The sequence below is a fragment of the Macaca mulatta genome, chromosome 2 (assembly GCF_049350105.2).
Source record: "Macaca mulatta isolate MMU2019108-1 chromosome 2, T2T-MMU8v2.0, whole genome shotgun sequence".
In the NCBI taxonomy this organism is placed as follows: Eukaryota; Metazoa; Chordata; class Mammalia; order Primates; family Cercopithecidae; genus Macaca; species Macaca mulatta.
The window spans coordinates 125,867,715-125,887,197 of record NC_133407.1 but is presented as its reverse complement, the minus strand read 5'-3'; the positions used below and the strand labels follow the sequence as shown (position 1 = coordinate 125,887,197).

The 19,483-nt window shown below is 35.5% G+C and overlaps 1 protein-coding gene across 2 annotated transcripts in view; it reads right to left on the bottom strand.

Moving 5' to 3' along the window:
• Positions 1-9,080: 9,080 nt before the first annotated feature.
• Positions 9,081-19,483, bottom strand: part of PTPRG (protein tyrosine phosphatase receptor type G) — a 745,340-nt gene continuing 734,937 nt past the window's right edge. For both annotated transcript variants that reach the window (XM_015130516.3, XM_002802749.4), the window contains 2 exons: positions 14,137-14,272; positions 9,081-13,592 (listed from right to left, as the gene is read on the bottom strand). In XM_015130516.3, coding sequence (XP_014986002.3) covers positions 13,446-13,592; positions 14,137-14,272 — 283 coding nt within the window. In that variant the 3' untranslated portion in view covers positions 9,081-13,445. The remainder of the gene's footprint in view (positions 13,593-14,136; positions 14,273-19,483) is intronic.

Below are 19,483 nucleotides of genomic sequence, written 5' to 3'. Positions count from 1 at the left end.
TGTGGTGTATTTTAGTCCTGATTTATTCTGTGAATTTCCAGCCCTTATGTTTTCAAAGATAATATTTTCTCTCATCTTTGTAATAATGTGAGCTGAAAAGACTGATAAGCTCTAAAGTTTACTTAGCAGGTGAATAAAGTATTTGTACATTGATTTGACATGCAAATAATTTTTTTTTTACAGTAAATCTTGCAATAGTGTTCTTAACTTTATTTATATTTTTTATTTAGCTTTGTTAACTAATTTTCCCGTGTCTTTTAGACTCAAAATTACTGGGTATTCATTTTTCATCCTGGAACTTACACAAATGAATTCTCAAAAGTCATTGACAAGTAAATAATTTAAACTTAATTTTAAAACATTTTAAACTCACAGAGCAAAGTTTCCCAGAAGAGTAGAATTAACAGATCTGTTGGATTTTGAGGTAAATTTTGAAAGCACAAAATTATAATACTATTTTATCTCCACATGTATGGAACAGAATTTCATTATTTTTTACCTATTGCTTAAAAGAGAGCTGTACTATTTGGATTTAAATTTCATGTTCTTAGGGACACTTTTAAGTAGAGTGACCGTATTTAAAGCTGTACAAGAAGATTCTGATCTTTGAGAAGCAGTGTTTTCAAGGAAAATGTAAAAAAACTGTACTGACTCAAATGGTCTGTTTTATAGTCTTTATTTTTTTTAAATTTTACTTTAGGTTCTGGGATACATGTGCTGAGTGTGCAGGTTTGTTACATAGGTATACATGTGCCATGGTGGTTTGCTGCACCTGTCAACACATCATCTGGGTTTTAAGTCCCGCATGCATTAGGTATTTGTCCTAATGCTCTCCCTCCCATTTCCTCCCACCCCCCGACACCCCATTGTGTGATATTCCCTTCCCTGTGTCCATGTGTTCTCATTGTTCAGCTCCCACTTATGAGTGAGAACATGCGGTGTTTGGTTTTCTGCTCCTGTGTTAGTTTGCTGAGGATGATGGTTTCCAGCTTCATCCACGTCCCTGCAAAGGACATTAACTCATTTTTTATGGCTGCATAATATTCCATGGTGTATATGTGCCATGTTTTCTTTATCCAGTCTATCATTGATGGGCATTTGGGTTGGTTCCAAGTCTTTGCTATTATAAATAGTGTTGCAATAAGCATACGTGTGCATGTCTTTATAGTAGAATGATTTATAATCCTTTGGTCATATACTCAGTAGTGGGATTGCTGGGTCAAATGGTATTTCTGGTTCTGGATTCTTGAGGAATCGCCACACTGTCTTCCACAATGGTTGAATTAATTTACGCTCCCACCAACAGTGTAAAAGCGTTACTGTTTCTCTGCATCCCCCAGCATCCGTTTTTTCCAGACTTCTTTTTTTTTTTGAGACGGAGTCTCGTTCTGTCGCCCAGGCTGGAGTGCAGTGGCACGATCTTGGCTCACTGAAAGCCCCACCTCCCGGGTTCATGCCATTCTCCTGCCTCAGCCTCCCAAGTAGCTGGAACTACAGGCAATCCGCCCGTCTTGGCCTCCCAAAGTGCTGGGATTACAGGCGTGAGCCACTGCGCCCGGCGTTTCCGATCTTCTTAATGATCACATTCTAACTGGCATGAGATGGTATCTTATTGTGGTTTTGATTTGCATTTCTTTAATGACCAGTAATGATGAGCTTTTTTTCATATGTTTGTTGGCCGCATAAATGCCTTCTTTTGAGAAGTGTCTGTTCATATCCTTTGCCCAGTTTTTGATGGGGTTGTTTTTTTCTTGTAAATTTGTTTAAGTTCATTGTAGATTCTGGATAGTAAACCTTTGTCAGATGGATAGATGGCAAAAATTTTCTCTCATTCTGTAGGTTACCTGTTCACTTTGATGATGCTTTCTTTTGCTGTGCAGAAGCTCTTTAGTTTAATTAGACCCCATTCATCAATTGTGGCTTTTGTTGCCATTGCTTTTGGTGTTTTAGTCATGAAGTCTTTGCCCATGCCTATGTCCTAAATGGTGTTGCCTAGGGTTTCTTCTAGGGTTTTTATGGTTTTAGGTTTTAAGTCTTTAATCCATCTTGAGTTGTTTTTTGTATAAGGTGTAAGGAAGGGATCCAGTTTCTGTTTTCTGCATATGGCTAGCCAGTTTCCCAGCACCATTTATTAAATAGGGAATCCTTTCCCCATTGCTTGTTTTTGTCAGGTTTGTCAAAGATCAAATGGTTGTAGATGTGTGGTGTTATTTCTGAGGCCTCTGTTCTGTTCCATTTGTCTATATATCTGTTTTGGTACCAGTACCCTGCTGTTTTGGTTACTGTAGCCTTGTAGTATAGTTTGAAGTCAGGTAGCATGATACCCCCAGCTTTGTTCTTTTGGCTTAGGATTGTCTTGGCAATGCAAGCTCTTTTTTGGTTCCATATGAACCGTAAAGTAGTTTTTTCCAATTCTGTGAAGAAAGTCATTGGTAGCTTGATGGGGATGGCATTGAATCTATAAATTACCTTGGGCAGTATGGCCTTTTCATGATATTGATTCTTCCTAGCCATGAGCATGGAATGTTCTCCCAAAGTGCTGGGATTACAGGCATGAGCCACCACGCCCAGCCAAGGTCTTTATACACTTTGTGTGTGTGTGTGTATGTGTATGTGTGTATGTTTGTATAGAGACTACATATTATTTAACATTGTTCCTATCTTCTACAGGGCTTGGAATATGTAGAGATAGGTATATAAAATATGTTCAATAAATGTTAATGTGGTTGTAATAGTTACCTTCCCAACTATTGTAGTTCTTGGTTGGAAGACTGCTTTAACATTTAAAGATGGGGTGACCCCAATCCATTCCTAGAAACTAAGGCATGGACTCTTAGCATAAGATTTCTGTCTCTGAAGAACAGTACTCTTATTTCAGAAAAACTTAAAGTGTTTACAAGATTATTTAGGAAAGTGAACAATATTTACTCATTATATATTCTCTTTATATAGGTCTCAATTATTGAAGGCCCTTACCTCACATAGTCATAATTGGGAAGTCACCATCCCTGTCAACTTATAATGCTAAAAGAATACCACCCCATCCCAAGGCTTTTTGGGAGTGTTGGACATTTTGTCTTTAGTAGTGGTTTCATATCTCATGTCCTTATTCACCCATCACCTTTTGTTTCTCAGAGACAACTCCTGCATAACAAGATGAAGAATAGACTTGGGATAATTTGTCATAGCAGGAGTATAAAACCAAGTGGTTCATCTTACTAAAAATAGTTACAGGTTAACAAATCAGAAATAGTTTCAAGGAGAAGGTCATCATCTGAGCATTGGAGTGAAGGGGATAGCATTTCAAGTGAGGGGTGTGACAGGTAAACACCTCAGTATAGGAATGAAACAGTATGTGAATCAACGAATAGATTGGACTTGGCTAGAAAATGAGTGTGAGTTGAAGAAAGGAGGAAATGCAAAGTTGTATAAATGGTACTAGTAAAGAGAGGAATGTTGATATTAAAGAACTATTGAATGCTCTAAGCAGGATTGACACAATTAAATTAGTTAGTTTTTAAGGGAGATTAATTAACAGAACTTTTTATTTGCATTTAAAAAATGTTTTTCAAATGCATCCATTAAACATATTGGCTTTTGTCCCTTTTGCTCTATATCTCATGTGGCTTACACATAGCCTGCATGATGCAAACTCAACAATGTACTTTAGTTTCTTCACTCTCTGCCAAAGTGTTTTTTGAAGCACACTGGCTATTCCCTAAAGTGGCTTTAGTCTTGTCTTTTTGATTTGTTTTCCTGCTTTCATAATGTAGATGTGAATCTGAGTGTTTGTTTCTGTCTTCATTTGAGCTTTATTAACAAAGCAACATAAGCATTCCTTCTGCTAATTCTAGCTCAGTACATAGGGATTGTGCTGATTGCCTAAGCTTTATCCTAAATAAATACCTTAATGACAACTAATTAGGCTATCATTAAACCATATTTGTGGAACATCACCTTGAGTACAAAAATATATCTACTCAAGTATTGACTTTCATTTGGAAAACAAAAATAGTCTGTAAGAATATGGCTGTAAATAGAAAACATTTTTACCTGTTCACACAAATCATTTGGAAGAATAACCTCCTATTCACTGGGTATAGTATTCTGAGTTGATAGAATTTAACACAAATATGTCGCTCTGTTGTCTTCTGGCATGCATGGTTTATGACAAGAAGATAAGTTCTTCTTATTTACTTTTAGATAATGTGTTTTTTAAACTGTGGCTGCTTGCAAGATTTTTTTTTGTCTTTGGTTTTTACAATTTGAATATAATATGCCTAGATGTGATTTTTTTTTGGGGGGTAGGAGGGGTAGTCATCCTGCTTGGTGTTCTCTAATATACTTGGATCTGTGGCTTGATGTCACGAATACAGGAAAACCTAAGTCATCATTTCCTCAAGAATTTCTTCTGTCTCCTTATCTCTTTCTTCTCCAGTTATACAATATGTACATCATTTGATATTATTCCACAGTGTTTGGATTCTTTACACTGTTTTCATTCTTTTCCTCTCTTTTTTTTTATTTTGGGTTATACATATTGACCTGTCTTCAAGTTCACTGATTCTAATAAGTGTATTACATTGTGGTTTCATTTTGCATTTACTTAATGACTAAAGATATTGAGTATATTTTTATGTGTTACCTGCCAGCTATGTATCTTTGATGAAGTATCTGTTCAGCTATTTTTCCTGTGTTAAAAAATTGGATTGTTTCCTCTTATTAAATGGCAGGAAATAAAGATAAGTCAAGGAAGACCGCTAGATTTTTAGTTTGATTACCTGAGTAGATGTTACTACTGTTAGAAGACTAGGGGAAGAACAGGTTAGGGGCAAAATTCCAGTTCTGCTTTTGTCATGTTAAGTTTGGGATGCTGATTAGATATACAAATGGAGATGATAAATGTTCAGCTGGATATAAATTTGGAGTTCAGGGCATAGGTTTGGACAAGATATATACTTTGGGAGTCATTGGCATATAGAAAGTACATAATTCCATGGATCTGGATGGAATTACCTTAAGGTCTACTTCAACAGAAGCTTGGGGCATGCCAGGGTTTAGATGTAAATCCAATAATAATGGAGATTTGAAAAGTAGCAAATATTGAGGTAGTGAAAAATCCCATCAAACTTTTTGAGTAATTTTCACTCTGCAAAAGCACCTAAGGGAGTTGCATTTTTTGGACCCCAGGTTGTTCTTAGCATGTTCCTAACCAGTAAGATAAGAGAAACATTAGAGAAACATTACCAGAAAATCTCAGAAAAGAACTGCTAACCATGTTGGAATGTTCTGACACAAAATCCAGTTCACATATTCTTAAGCAATGTGTCTTAAGCAAAAGTTATCTTAATAACAAATATTAATGATAAATTCTGTTTAAGTTCTCATGATTGTCCATCCTTCCATGGAAAATGTTTCATATCTAATAATCTATTATAAGAGCCAATCCCATATAGCTATTTTTAAGTGGTCAATTTTGAAACATTGTCAGGATTCCTGAGTCATGAAAATGTTAAATATTGGCATATAATTTTAAATCTACTGTTTAAACACCAAGTGTTAAGAGAAAAATAATCATAACTTATTTAATAAGTCAATAGTGCTGACACAGGGAACAGATAATATTATTTATGTAGTGAGATACTTTCACCATATAAATACCAAAACATGAAGTGCCTGTAATTTATGGCCACTTCTTCATAATACAATAATGAATGTCTAATGAGGCCAGGTAAGGCTAGGTTAAGGGATGATGATGGTTGTGATAATGACAGTGATCTACTGAAAGTAGCGAGAGATATAGGAGATAAAAATTGGCTGAGGAGAAAGGAATTATCATTGTTTGTATTGGCTTATAGAGTTTTGGGGCAGAGAGAGAGCACTGCTGCTAGTGACGGAAATAACATTCACCATTTTCATAGTATTGTGCAGTGTTCTGTGCCTGGTCCTTGACATTAACAAATATTATTAAGCCTTCTGTTGCACTTTTCTGAAATTATGGAGCTTCACAAACCACAAAACTTTCCTAGAAGGCACAGAGTGACTTAAATGGTTAGAAGAGAAATATTCAAGCTTTGGGGCATCATGTATATTTATCCATTCCCTGCTTCTGCCACTCTTGTTTCTGGACAGTAGGACATATGTGTTGCTTTCACTACCTACCTTCAGCCCCATTCACCTCTCTTGGATCTTACTTGGCTTTGTTTTGTTTTGTTTTGAGACGGAGTCTTGCTTTGTCACCAGGGCTGGAGTGCAGTGGCATGATCTTGGCTCACTGCAAACTCCTCCTCCCGGGGTCAAGTGTCTCCTGCCTCAGCCTCGTGAGTAGCTGGGATTATAGGTGTGTGCCACCACGTCCAGCTAATTTTTGTATTTTTAGTAGAGACAGAGTTTCACCATGTTGGCCACGCTGGTCTCAAACTCCTGACCTCAAATGATCCGCCCACCTCGGCCTCCCAAAGTGCTGGGATTGCAGGCATGAGCCACCATGCCCGGCCTTTATTTGACTTTGTGAACTTCTTCATTAGTGACAGAAATTTCTCAGTATTTCTATTTAACTGGGCAAACTTAGGTAGGTTGACTCATTATTGATAAAAGGTCGGCCAAGCAATTAAATAAAGCAGGGTTATGTGATACTTAAAATGGCTAGTATTAATTGAGTACTTACTATCTACTATCCCAAGATCTTTGCATGCATCATCTCATTTACTCCTCAGAGCAGTCTATGAGGTAAACATTAGTTTCTGTATTTTAGATGAAGAAAATGGCACTTAGGAAGGTGAAGTAACTTGCCTCATAACACCGTAAGTGGCAGAATTGACTGGCACCCTTGGCTTTTTGACCCAGTAGTCCTCATCCTTGAATATTTTTTACTGTATGGAAAAATGTTTTCTGAGTTCTAGTAACTAATATAGAATAAACAGAATTTTGTCAGCATACTATGTAATAGTGTCTGTGATTACAGGTTTTACTTGTTTGCTCACATTGGTGCACAATAGTCTTTTTTATTCTTTCCCTAAAAACCATCTCTACTATAGTGCCAACTAAATATTTTGGAATAAATTGAAGAACTAATTTTTTTAAGACTAAATTATCATCTTTGTCTCAACTAACTTGAAATGCCTCTGCCAACAACTTTACTTTCTATATAGAGTATAACTAACATGTGGTCTGTAGTAGACATGCAGGAAATGCTTATGGAATGGATCCTAACATAGTGCTAAAGATGTCTCTGGTTTAGAATGCTCTCCTAAGCTTTGCAAGGCCCACTGGATATTGCTGCAAAGCCTGCCTTTACACCCTGCAAGTGTAGGGTGTGGGAAAGGGAAAATAGTTTATAGGCCAGTAACTACAAGTCAAATGATTTGAAATTACCACAAATTAGATAAAGTTAACTTCTTCTTTTCAACTTTTGAGCAACATAATTGTTATATTCAGATAAACTGCTGGTGTAATTATCCTTCTCTGCCAAACTTCATAATCACAAAAGCCAATTTTAACTTGCTAGTAACCAACTTCTGGTTCCCATCTTCTAGTGCCTTTATGTGATTTTACTAACATAGGCAGGAATTTAAAGCCATTGTCTTCAATCCTGTCTCTGAATCCAGGCATGGTCAGTAGTGATTTGTTTCTAAATCTCAAAGTTCCACAATTAGCTGTTTAAAAATAGAGTTTTGGACCAGTAGCTTTTTGTATTCTGGTTTATTTCTGCCATTTGTAGTAGCATAAATGAAGCTTCCTTGTCTAGGGTTATGTCCTGGGCAGTAAAAACCATGGAGTAGAAAATTGATTTTTTAAAATGATTTTGAATAGTCGTAACTGCTGCTTAATGGAATCATCTTGGGTGAACTTAGAGGTAGTTAGTAATGTGTGCTGCGTGCTGGTTGTCTAGGATTTTCATGATGAAAGACTTAGAGATAGTTCTACTGCCACTCTTGGTTGGTGGTTTACTAGCCTGAGATGCAAGATGGTGTCATAATTCTTATAGGATATCTCAGAGGCAACTGCTCACAGGATCCAGGCAGGTTAATTAAATGACCGATGATGGCTAGACATAAGGTGATAGGGAGCAATGTAGACTTTGGTGAACTGGAGAGCATATATTCCACCTAAGTGTGAAAACTGCTGTTCATTTCCATCTTGTTACTGTCATGGGAGAGTGTGAGCCTGTTACAACACCCAAATTTTTTAAAGGAGCTTGAAACCTGAATCTTAATGCAAAAGTTTTCATTTTTTAAATATTGGTAACTAATACAAATTTTAAAATTATGAGCCAAATACAATGTATCTGTGGACTGAATGCAATCTACAAGCCATCAATTTGTGGACCTCTGGTGTATCCTATGATATAGGGTAGTAGTTTCCCCATGGGTATAATTTGAGGAAGACTAGGATTATATTCTAAGAGATTTCATTCTTTTGTGCTAGAGTCATTCTTCCCCATACTCTTCACACACAGTTTCTTAAATTCCTCATGACTTAGCGAGAGTGAAGTATCAGCTCTTATCTCTATGGGAAGAAAAACTGGGGCCTTGGGTAGGAAGAGTTGAGCACCCGATGTGGAGCCACTAAAAGTTAAGACAGAATGGTAGGCCAAAGCTGCCAAGTTTGGGACTTGTATACCTGTTTGGAAATGTCAAAAGTCCTTGTTAAGTAGAAGCAATTGTACTGATCCTACACATACAGATTTTTCAGAAGTCTTACCAGGATATATCCTTCATCCTACATAGTAAGTATTAAGAGAGCTGTTACAAATCTAGTTGATACACTAGAGAAAATAGTAATTCTGTTCACAACTTAGCAGCAGAGTCATAAACCGAATAAAGTTTGATTCCTTAGATAAGCAGGTAAAAATGTCATTGTTTGCTCTTTAAAGGAGAAAGAACATTGATAAATCAACCCAGCAAAGACCATTCTTTTTGGTTTGCTGCCTGTGTAAAGATGACTACCAATGTTCATTTTACTACCATGAAAACTTAGACCAGAGGGTTGGTGGGTATTAATGTGATCTGTTAAGGGAGACTAGTAACCTGATTTTATTGGATAGAGACATTTTCATAGAAATGCTCAACACTACTGAATACATCAAAAACCATACTTTATTTTATGTATAGCAATACAATTTACATATTAAATAACACTATAATAGAATGATTTGATATAGTTTAAACAGAAGAAAAAGGGAAAATTTTCAGGTTACAAAATCCCTCCCCCTGAACAAATATTAAAAACAACAACAACAACAACAAAAAAAAAAAAACAAAAAAAACCACTTTTTCCAAATGGGTCAATGTGACGAATGTATTCAGTGACTAATTATGTCTAATTCCTATTGCACAAATGGTCAATGGAATTAAAAAGAAAACCCAACTTTCACAATCACTGCCTCAAAGAAATAACACATGTTGGATTCTTTTGGAATGTAAAGATGGTTTTTGCTACTTCAATACACAGAAAGTTGAATTCACATATCCACCACAAAAAGGAAAAAAAAAAAAAAACTATGACGGAGGTGAAACTAGAAAAAAATTAGCTTTATATGAAAATATAAAATTCTATGATTATATACCATAGATACAAAGTTCCCAGAAGATGCTTACCCAAGCAACAAAATATTTACAGTTTTAATGATTTTTAGCTATTTCAAAATGAAGTGAAAGAAACATGAGTCAACATGAAGGCAGAATTCTTTAGAAACAATGGCTGCTTGCTAGTTTCAAATGTCCTAACAAAAAAGGAGTCACTACCCCAAATGTTGGAGAGTTGCGACATTTTATAAAATTGACTCTCTCCTTTTCTGGAGATGTTTATTTCTTAAAACTCAAGATATTTTTCTTGAAATTAATTATCCTCTGTAGAAAATGCTTCCCTTTGCAAATATTTAACAAAAATACTAAAAAGAGTTTAACAGCTAAGACAAAGTAGAGGCCAAATATCATTATTACAATTCCTTCCTATTTGTAGCATGCCTTCTTTCAAGAGATAAGTAAAGCCAGGATTGTGTGTTAAATGGCAACTAAGGGAAAGCGCAAAGGATTAAGTGAAATTACATCTGTTAAAAAAAAAAAAAGCAGGCATTTTCCCTTCATATAAAAATTCACTGGCAACATTTGAACATAAACTTTAGAACATAGGAGTTGAAAATGCATTTCCAGTATAACCGCTAAATTCTTAAGACAAAACTACATTTTGATTCTTAAATTATGATGAGTTGGGTTTTTTTTTTTTTTAATTTTTGCTTAGAATTAGTAATATGTATCTTTGGTAAATTGGTATCTATATTTTAATTTTAAATACAGTATATATGCGTTTAAGAAAAATTCATAACAAGGCTGTTGTGCTGTGTCATTATAAAGTAACTATTTACTGATTTCAATATGTCACTCTGGGCTAAAAACTCCAGCAACCAGAACTTGAACACCATAACCCTTCTTTGGCCTCGCTGGACTCTTCTACTTGAATAGACTAAAAACTCTAAAGGCATAAAAATTAGGATGACCAATTAGCTAATCTTATTCTTTTTGAAATTCAGAAATTAACTTTTTTCCTATTAAAGAAGATATCTTGGCTATCGCATGTAAGAGTTCTCCTGATGGCAACGTGTCTTTTCTTTGATGTCCAGCACAGCCATTTGGTCTGATCATTGCAATTTATTTTTATATGATGTGTGCATTTTGCTTACCTAGAGCTAAATTCATATACACAAACAGCTTATTTTATAAAGTAGCACACATTAATTTGCAATAGCTATTTCCTTTCCCCTGAGTGCAAGTGTTAATAACCTTGTTATGTATGTAAGCAATGTGCTTATGTCTCAAAGAAAACCCTGTCTTTGAAACTCTGCCTCTGGAAAGATGCAAGCTATGTTTTTGCCAATAACACATGAATAATAATAGTGAGGATCTTGCAGGGATGTCTGCAAGGACATCCCTGTCTCTTGCAGGGATGAGGACCTGCTAAATATAACTGTCCTCATCGAAGTGTGTGTGGACCACTTTGGCAAGATGGGCAAGTAGGAACTGCTTATAATTCAGTGGGTCAGGATATGGAGACTTTGGTTCAAGCTTGCTGGAGACACAGATTGCTCACAGGGAACTTCTAAACTCTTTTGTTGTTTCTATCCTATTTACTAGCTGTTTTATTGTGATTCTGAAACCACTGTAAGAGATAGCCACAGAATTGCATTGGAGGGTCTGCCTTTCCATGAATTGAGCCCTCTATAAATAGCACAGGGGGGAATACTTGCTATTTGTCTTTGAACCAATGTTTACTTTTATTAAAAAAATCACTGAGAAAGGGACCATGTACCCTAACTTGAACATTATTTTTGAACATCAAGCCCACTTTGCCATCTACTAAAAAGAGTTAACACATATCAATACTCTGTGCAACTAAAATAACCCACTTAATTGACTAAAAGAAAAGTCTAGCTCATTGCTTTCCTGATTCTCCTCAGCATCTGGCAGTTGTACTGTTCCTGTGTTCAAGCTTTACTTGAACTTTACAGAGCTTCCTGTGTCACCTCTGGTGGGAACGGAGGGGCTGTAAAGGTGTCTGTCATCTATAGCACATGCAACTTAGCATGCTCTCTAGAACATCTTATCTTAAGACTAGCTTATACACCTCTTGAAAAGCAGAGTATTCCATGTTGTTGAATCTGTGTATTGAGAAGATGAGATAAACCCTGGTAAGTTATGTAGTTTACAAAAACTCCACTGACCTAGCCTTTGCATTCAAATTCTTTAACTTGGCCCATAGCTGCTTTCTCCTTAGCAATTCTGGTCCTCCAGCACCATTCTGACAAACTTTATGAAAGCCAACTCAAGATAAATAGAACCTCAGTGCTGATCATCATTAATGTTTAATGCCTACCCAGATGGCATGACAGCAGCCAGCGTGGCCTTTTTGTTGAAGTTAATTGACATAAAAAGTAAACAAAACCCTATTCTTCTTAACAGGCCCAGTTCTGGTGATGATTTCACTTTTGACAGAAGCTGTCCCTCAAAAGCAAACATGCAATAGAAGAAACAGATCTCAGTAAGTAGCTTATTTTTCTAACGAACACTACTGAAATTTCTTATTAATGCTCCCAATTTTCCCATTATGCGCTGCAGGGTGAATATGGCTCCAGAGGCTGCACTAAATAACTTCCTTGAGCTCTAATGATTATTGGTGTCTTTTACTGATGTGTATCTGTTCTTGACACTAAACTATACAAAAGCATACAAAGCCATCTCCCTCTTTTAAAAACTTGAAAATGTGGGTATCATCTTTAATTACATATTTTAATTCTCTCTCCAAACAAATCAGATTTATCTATGTGTGGGAGTTTAGATAGTCCCAAGACTTTTGCTAATAAAGTATTTCCAATTTAATCTTAAGTAGAAGAATGTATATAATTAAGAGATTTATTATAAAACATTTGGCAAAGAAGAAAAGAATAGTAACTATGTAGGTAGTTTTTATTATATTGCTATATGAGTAATAGAGAATTTTTAGAGGGCTAGTTTCAAAATTACACACCTGCAGTGTGTAATTCTTCTACCTACTGTGAGGTATGGTATTATAAACTGAGAAGCATTAATGGAGAGTAACTAAAGGGTCTCCTAACTGAGTTGTATATAATATTGCCCTCTTGCTATTGTTAAAGATAGCCCTGATTTTAGGATGTAGCTATTTCAGAGAGTCAAAATGGAAATAACACACATTGTCCACATAGCTACTGTGAAAGCTGTAATACAGAGTTATCCTTTATTTTGACACATTTTTTAAAAACTGTGAATATAACTTTGTAACTAATAAGGGATGGTCACATGAAGCAGTTCTTAAGCCTTCTAACTTCTTAAGGGATCTCTTAACCGGCATAAATGGAACTGTTTCAAGGCCATGACATTAACAGACCTTTTTAGCTCCCAATAGCCTGCTAGTCTGTAAAAGAAAACAATGCTATCCACTCCATTAAAATACAGAAGGCATACAGTATTGAACAGTGCCTAAAAAAAAGGAGAGGAGGACTGAAGAAAAGTACAGCATTGCCTGCTAGTAGAATGCAACTGCTTTAGCAATAATAATAATAATAATAATAATAAAAGCAATATTCACTGTCGTAACAAAGACCTTCACTGTATCGAACTAAAAAAAAGTAGCATGTACATTGTGATGGAATGTCACATCAGGGTTTGCTGTTGTGTAAGATTATAGGCAGTAACACTGATCATATAGTGCAAACTAGGTAACATTGCGTTTCCATGTGTGAAATGAACACAGGTGCAAATGCTCAGTAGGATACCAGTAAGACATAAAATGGCAAAAAATAAATATCAAAACTTTTATCAGTGTAAAAAAGTAACTGGGTTATTGTATAACCTAGAGTCTGGCAAAAAAGGCCTCAAAAAAGTTCTCAGTCTTCAGAAGTTTACAAATTAAGTGCCCTTTCAGGATTCCAGTCACACTAGGGACTCCATGCTCTCGGCAGGGTCTGATTCATCTGCAATGAGAACAGCACCATTTTTGTCCACTGTCATGGGACCATTTCCATTTTCTTTAGTGCTGACCAAGCTGAGCATTGCTTTATAGACGAACTGGTATTGTTCCTGAAAAACAAGAGGAAGACAGTTTGAGCCAAAGAACAGCTTAGTCATTTCATGTAAGCTAGAAATACCGATTAAAATGGTAATTGTGAAAAACATAATAGAGAAACAAATATCATGTTATCTAAGAAACTTTAAAAAAATCATTTGAGAATCCATTATAGTCAAGACCTATACCTTCTTCATGTTCTTTTGATCTCTGTTAGCTTGGAACCAATTCTCAATGTTGATAGTTCATTAAGATAACCAGAGAATACTATCCTCTAAAGCAGGGCTTCTCAACCTGAGCACTACTGACATTTTGAGCCAGATAATTCTATGGTGTTGAGGGCTGTCTTGTGCTCTGTGGTTTGCTTAGCAGCATCTCTGGCCTGTATCCTCTAGATGCCATCCATTTGCAGTTGTGACAAGCAAAAAAATCTCCAGACATGGCCAAATGTCCCCTGGGTGGGGGAAAATCACCCCCAGTTGAGAACAACTGCTCTAAACTGTGAGTCTGAGTTTCAACTGATGTAGTACAGGTTTTACACATAAGCACACTACTTACAATGTCTGTGAATACTCCAGGCCTCATAAGATTGATCATTTTTGCAACCTGGAAAACATCCACAGCGTTTTCATTCTCCAGTTGCTGGGACAGGGTGGTAAGGGCACATAACATTCCTGCTGAAACTGCTCCATACCTGGGGGAGAAAAAAAAAAGATACGATTTCAGATGTATAAAGGGACCAAATATATTTAAACGAAATTACTGTCATGTATTTTCATAGAAACTAAGTAGACTGTTTTGACGTTTATTCTAAAGACACGAATGAATGAAATGGTGGATGGGGGAGGGATTTGGAAGCTAGCATAAAGGTGAGATTTGTTTATGAAGTGGAATATCCCAAATTGGTTCATTAGACGTTTAGCTTGATATCTAATAGGAAATGAGAGGTTCAAAAGTAGACTTGGGAGAGCTAAAGATGATTTGGTATTGGTGATGAGTTGGGTGGTACAATAGAAAAAACAATAAAGAGAACCTCTTAACTAGAGGTTATTGGACAAGCAGCCAGTGATGAAGGGCTCTGAATTTTTTTTAAACCGTTCCAAATAGTTAAATTGAACTTACAGAATATGAAAAATTAAAAAATGGAAATATATGGCTCCAAACAGACAATTTCCAAAATTAATTTCATATGAAGTAATTATTTTTGGCACTGAAGTGGAACTTTCCTAATGAGAGCACTTTCTATGAAATCCTTGGAAAGATAAATATGGTTCTCTTTGCTTCACAAAAAAGTCTTAGAAAGGTAGTAAATTTCCATTAGGCCAGGTTGGTAACTCCACTTTTCACAGGAATCTGTGATGGAACATAGTTTCCACATTAGTGATGAGAAAACAGATGGATTAAATGAATTGTTCAAGATGCTGTTGCTGGCTGGTGACAGAGATGAGACTGGAGTTCAGATGCCCTGTGCCCATTGTTTTTTGAAAAACTTAAATGTCATTTCTAAATTGTTACATAACATTAAAATATTACATGTTTTACATCTTTAATACAAGTAAGACCAAAGTCCCCCCTTAGCCACCACCCCCCAACTTTAGAGGTAACCTCTCCAGAGGTAAAAATTATTACACATGTAGATACAGCCTTCCAGATTTAGGTATATCACTACATTTCAGTTCAACTCATTATTTCATCATTATTTCGTCTGCTACATGCATACGAAGTTTACCTTCTAGATGGACATTTAGCTTGTTTGAATTTGTGCACTTTAGCATAGGTTCTGAGTAGAAGGGCTAGGGTCCCAGGTATGCCCATTTTTAGTTTTAAAGATACTACTGTATTTCTTTCCCAAGTGGTTGTTACCTGTTCATACTATTCCCAGCATGAGAATACTTGCTTCTCCTCATCGTTTTAAACTTGAAACACTTTTGCCAGTCTGATGAGTGGAAGACTGTATCTTACTAGGGTTTTAATTTACATTTCCTTGATTACCAGGGAGGCTGAATGTCTTTTTTTGAATATTGACCATCTATATTTTCTCTTCTGAAATTGCCTAATTAACACTTTTCTAGTAAGTTTGCCTCTTTCAAATTGATTTATATAGGAGTTATTTTTACAGTGTCTGTAGTACTTGTGAGTTTTTTTTCCCCCCCAATCTATTTCTCTTAACATTGTTTGTGGTCATTTTGTTATACGAAAGTATAGTTTAGATGTAATCAAGTTGATAAATCTTTTATTTTTGTCTTTTATTGGAATCTTGTTTGAGAATGCTTTCTCTAACCTTTTTTTTAAAGATACTTTCCTACATGTTCTAATTTTACTTTTGTACATTTAATTGTCTAATTCATCTGAGTCTTATTCTTGCTTTGATGTAAGGAAGGGGTCTGATTATAGTTATTTTTCCATTGGATAACCAGTTGTCCCAGCATTTCTTATTTTACATTGTGATCTTTTCTCATTGACATCAGCTTCCTTTTTAGCATGTACTACATTCTTCTATATGCAAGCCTATTTCTGAACTCTATTTTGACCTTTTATTCTGTTTGTCTATTTTTTGTACCTCCCCATGTGTATCCCAGTTCCTTAATAAGTCTTGGTATCTGATAAAGCAAGTTTCTGTAATAGTCTTGGCTGTCTCTACATTTACTTCATATTGTTTTTAGCAATTCAAACATACAATTTTCATTTTTTACTGGTACACTTATGTCCAAATAACTCTAACCTTCCACCCGACTCCATCCTGTTTCATAGTAATTTTGAAACCAGATTGTTAAGGAACACAAACATTTTTGTTGGGATTTTGATTAGGTTGCACTGAATATATAGATGGATCTGAGGAAATTACCATCTTTTCAATCTTGAGTTTTTCTCTTCATGAGCATGATGTCTTTTCTCCATTTATTCAGGCCTTTTATAGCTTTTAACTAGGTTTTATAGTTTTCTTTATAGTCTTTGCCCATTTCATTTTTGGTAAATTTTTAGGTACTTTAGAGTTTGTTACTCCTATTAATGGCCTCCTTTTGTGACAACATTTTCTGTTTAGTTTCACTTCATACATGGGAAAGTTACTGATTTTCACATGGTGAAATTGTATCCGGTCAAACAGAAGAACCTGGCTTAAGTTTGAATAGTTTGTGGATTCTCTAGGTAGTTGACATCTTTATCTGCCAATAATGCGAATATTCCCTCTGTTCAACTTTTATGCTTCTTCTATCTTCTGCTTTTACTGTGTTGGCTACCACCTACATAGGCTTACATACTAGCACTGAAAGCAAGTATCATGTATCTTAAATGTTCAAGCTTCTAAGTTTTTAATACTAAAATGTTTGCTAATATGCATCTGGTAAATAACAATTATAAAGGTAAAGAGGATGCTTTCTATTTTTACTCTAAGTGGTTTTTTTTGGAGGAGGGGGGTCATGAATGGGTGTTGTTTTATTGTACGCTTTTCAGTATCTATTGATTTTTTTTTTAAATGTCTCTAAAAATGTCCTGAATTTACTGATAAACTTTTGGTAATATATCAAAAGCTTAACACCAGCTCTGCATTACTAGGATAAGTTTTTCATGATGTGTAATTAATTCTTTTAATATACTAGGTTTTATTAGACACTTTTTATTGGCATTTTTGCATTGGAGTTCAAATAAGTAAGCTTGGCCTATACATTTCCATTCTGGTGCTAAGCCTTTTTTGTTTAAATCAACGTTGCATTAAATCTTCTGTATGTTACTTTTCATATGTAGCCTTGGTCAGGACTTATGGGCCCTAACAAGTGGAAAACTCATTCTCTTATTCAGTTCTTAGTGATCACTAACATGTGTTGTGCTTTATGTGCCATGTTCTCTTATAGGTATTTACATGTACTGACTTAGTCCTCACAGTAACCCTATGGTATGGGTACCAGTATTACCTCCGTTTGAGGTTGAATAAATAAGGCACATTTAGGTGAAGTAACTGGCCAAGATCGCATAGTGAGACTAGAGTTTAAAATTGAACTGATACATGTAAATGGCTCAGAACAGAGACTGGCACACACCACATACCATGTGTTCACTAAGTGTTATTTTACTATGCTTATTTCTAGGCTTAAACATTTATTAGTATAGAGTTATAAAATCTTAAATGCTTATTTTATTTTAAAATGTGTATTATTTTTAGCTTTTTATTATAGAAAATTTTAAACAGACACCAAAGCATAATAGTACAGTAACCTTCATGTAGTCATCATTCAGTTATAATGATCAACAGCTCATGGCCATTCTCATTTCATTTCTGTTTCTTCCCCAATATATTTTGAAGCAAATCTCAGGTGTTTTAGTCATAATTTAGTATCAAACTCTAAAAGATAAGCACTTAAAGAAAACATACTATCGCACCTAAGCAAATTAACAACTTTCAAATTTTTTTGTGTGTGTGTGACGAAGTATCGCCCTGTCGCCCAGGCGGAGTGCAATGGCGCGATCTTGGTTCACTGCAACCTCTGCCTCCCCAGGTCCAAACTATTCTCCTGCCTCAGTCTCCCGAGTAGCTAGGATTACTGGTGCCTGCCACCATGTCCAGCTAATTTTTGTACTTTTAGTAGAGATGGGGTTTCACCATGTTGGCCAGGCTGGTCTCAAACTCCTGACCTGGTAATCTTTCCGTCTTGGCCTCCCAAAGTGCTGGGATTATAGATGTGAGTCACTGTGCCTGGCCAACTCTTGAATGTTTTTAATGTAGCTACAGATAAATGGTAGAATTTTTCCTTCATCATATTTCCAAAACTGTATCTCTTATTAGACTATTTATTGCTTAAATTTTACTATCTCCTTCCAGCCCCCATTTTCATTACTATTTGCTTTTAATTCCTTGTACTTTTTGTTGATTTATCTGGTGCTTTTTCTGGCTTGAGCTGAATGCTTGATTTATTTTTAACCTTTGTAATATGTAGAGTTTACACAGGCTTTTTGTGTTTTTTTTTTTTTTTTTTTTTTTAAGTACAGTTTGGCTCCATTTCACCAGGTTTTAAAATGCAGTGCCTTTATCATCATTTAGTCTTAAGTACTTCGCAATGTCTATTTTGGTTACATCTTCAATCCATGAATTATTTATAAGCAATCCTAGATGTAAGGATTTCAGTTTCTAGTTATAAGGATTTGAGATCTTATTTCACTGTTGGTTTCTAATATAAGTGGGTTGTAATCAATGAATGTGGCCTTGTATGGTATCTGTTGTGGGGGAATGTATTGAAATTCCATTTATGGCTAATGTATATAAATAAACCGTTTGTGTTTGAAGAGACTCTAGGTTTCTCTATATAGTCTCTCTTGGGTGCAAACTTCTCTATATCACTATTAGATCAGGCTTGTTAATTGTGGTATTCAAATCTCTCTGAATGCTACTGATCAAATGTATTCTGGTCACTCACTTTAAGAACTTAATACTTTATTCTGTTTTTGGAAATCCTCAGCTGTTATTTCTTCCTCTTTAACCTGTCTTTTATTGCCCCATGGATAACTTTTTAGACATATGTTAGAACTTCTGTATGTGGCTTCCATATTCTAGTTTTATTTCAGTTCTGCACTCCAGTAGTGTCCCATCTTTTAAGTTTTTAGTTTCATGAATTAATGTATTTTTCTCATTGTTAGGCTTAAGTTGTTCCTATTTCATAATAAATATTCTTCATTTTATAAAATCTTCCTTTAGATCTCTGAGGATGTATTTTAATACCCTATTAACTCTGATTTATTGTGGTTTTTGGTTTTTGTTCAGCATGTTGCCTTCCCTCAGATTCTAAATTGTACTGAGTTGACATCATTTTAGCATGGTATTAAAAAATCATTTGTACTGATTTTGTTTGGGAGGGAAAGAATTTAACATTTGTTTAATCTGTTCTAGTGAAATGGTTACCCTTAAGATCCCCAC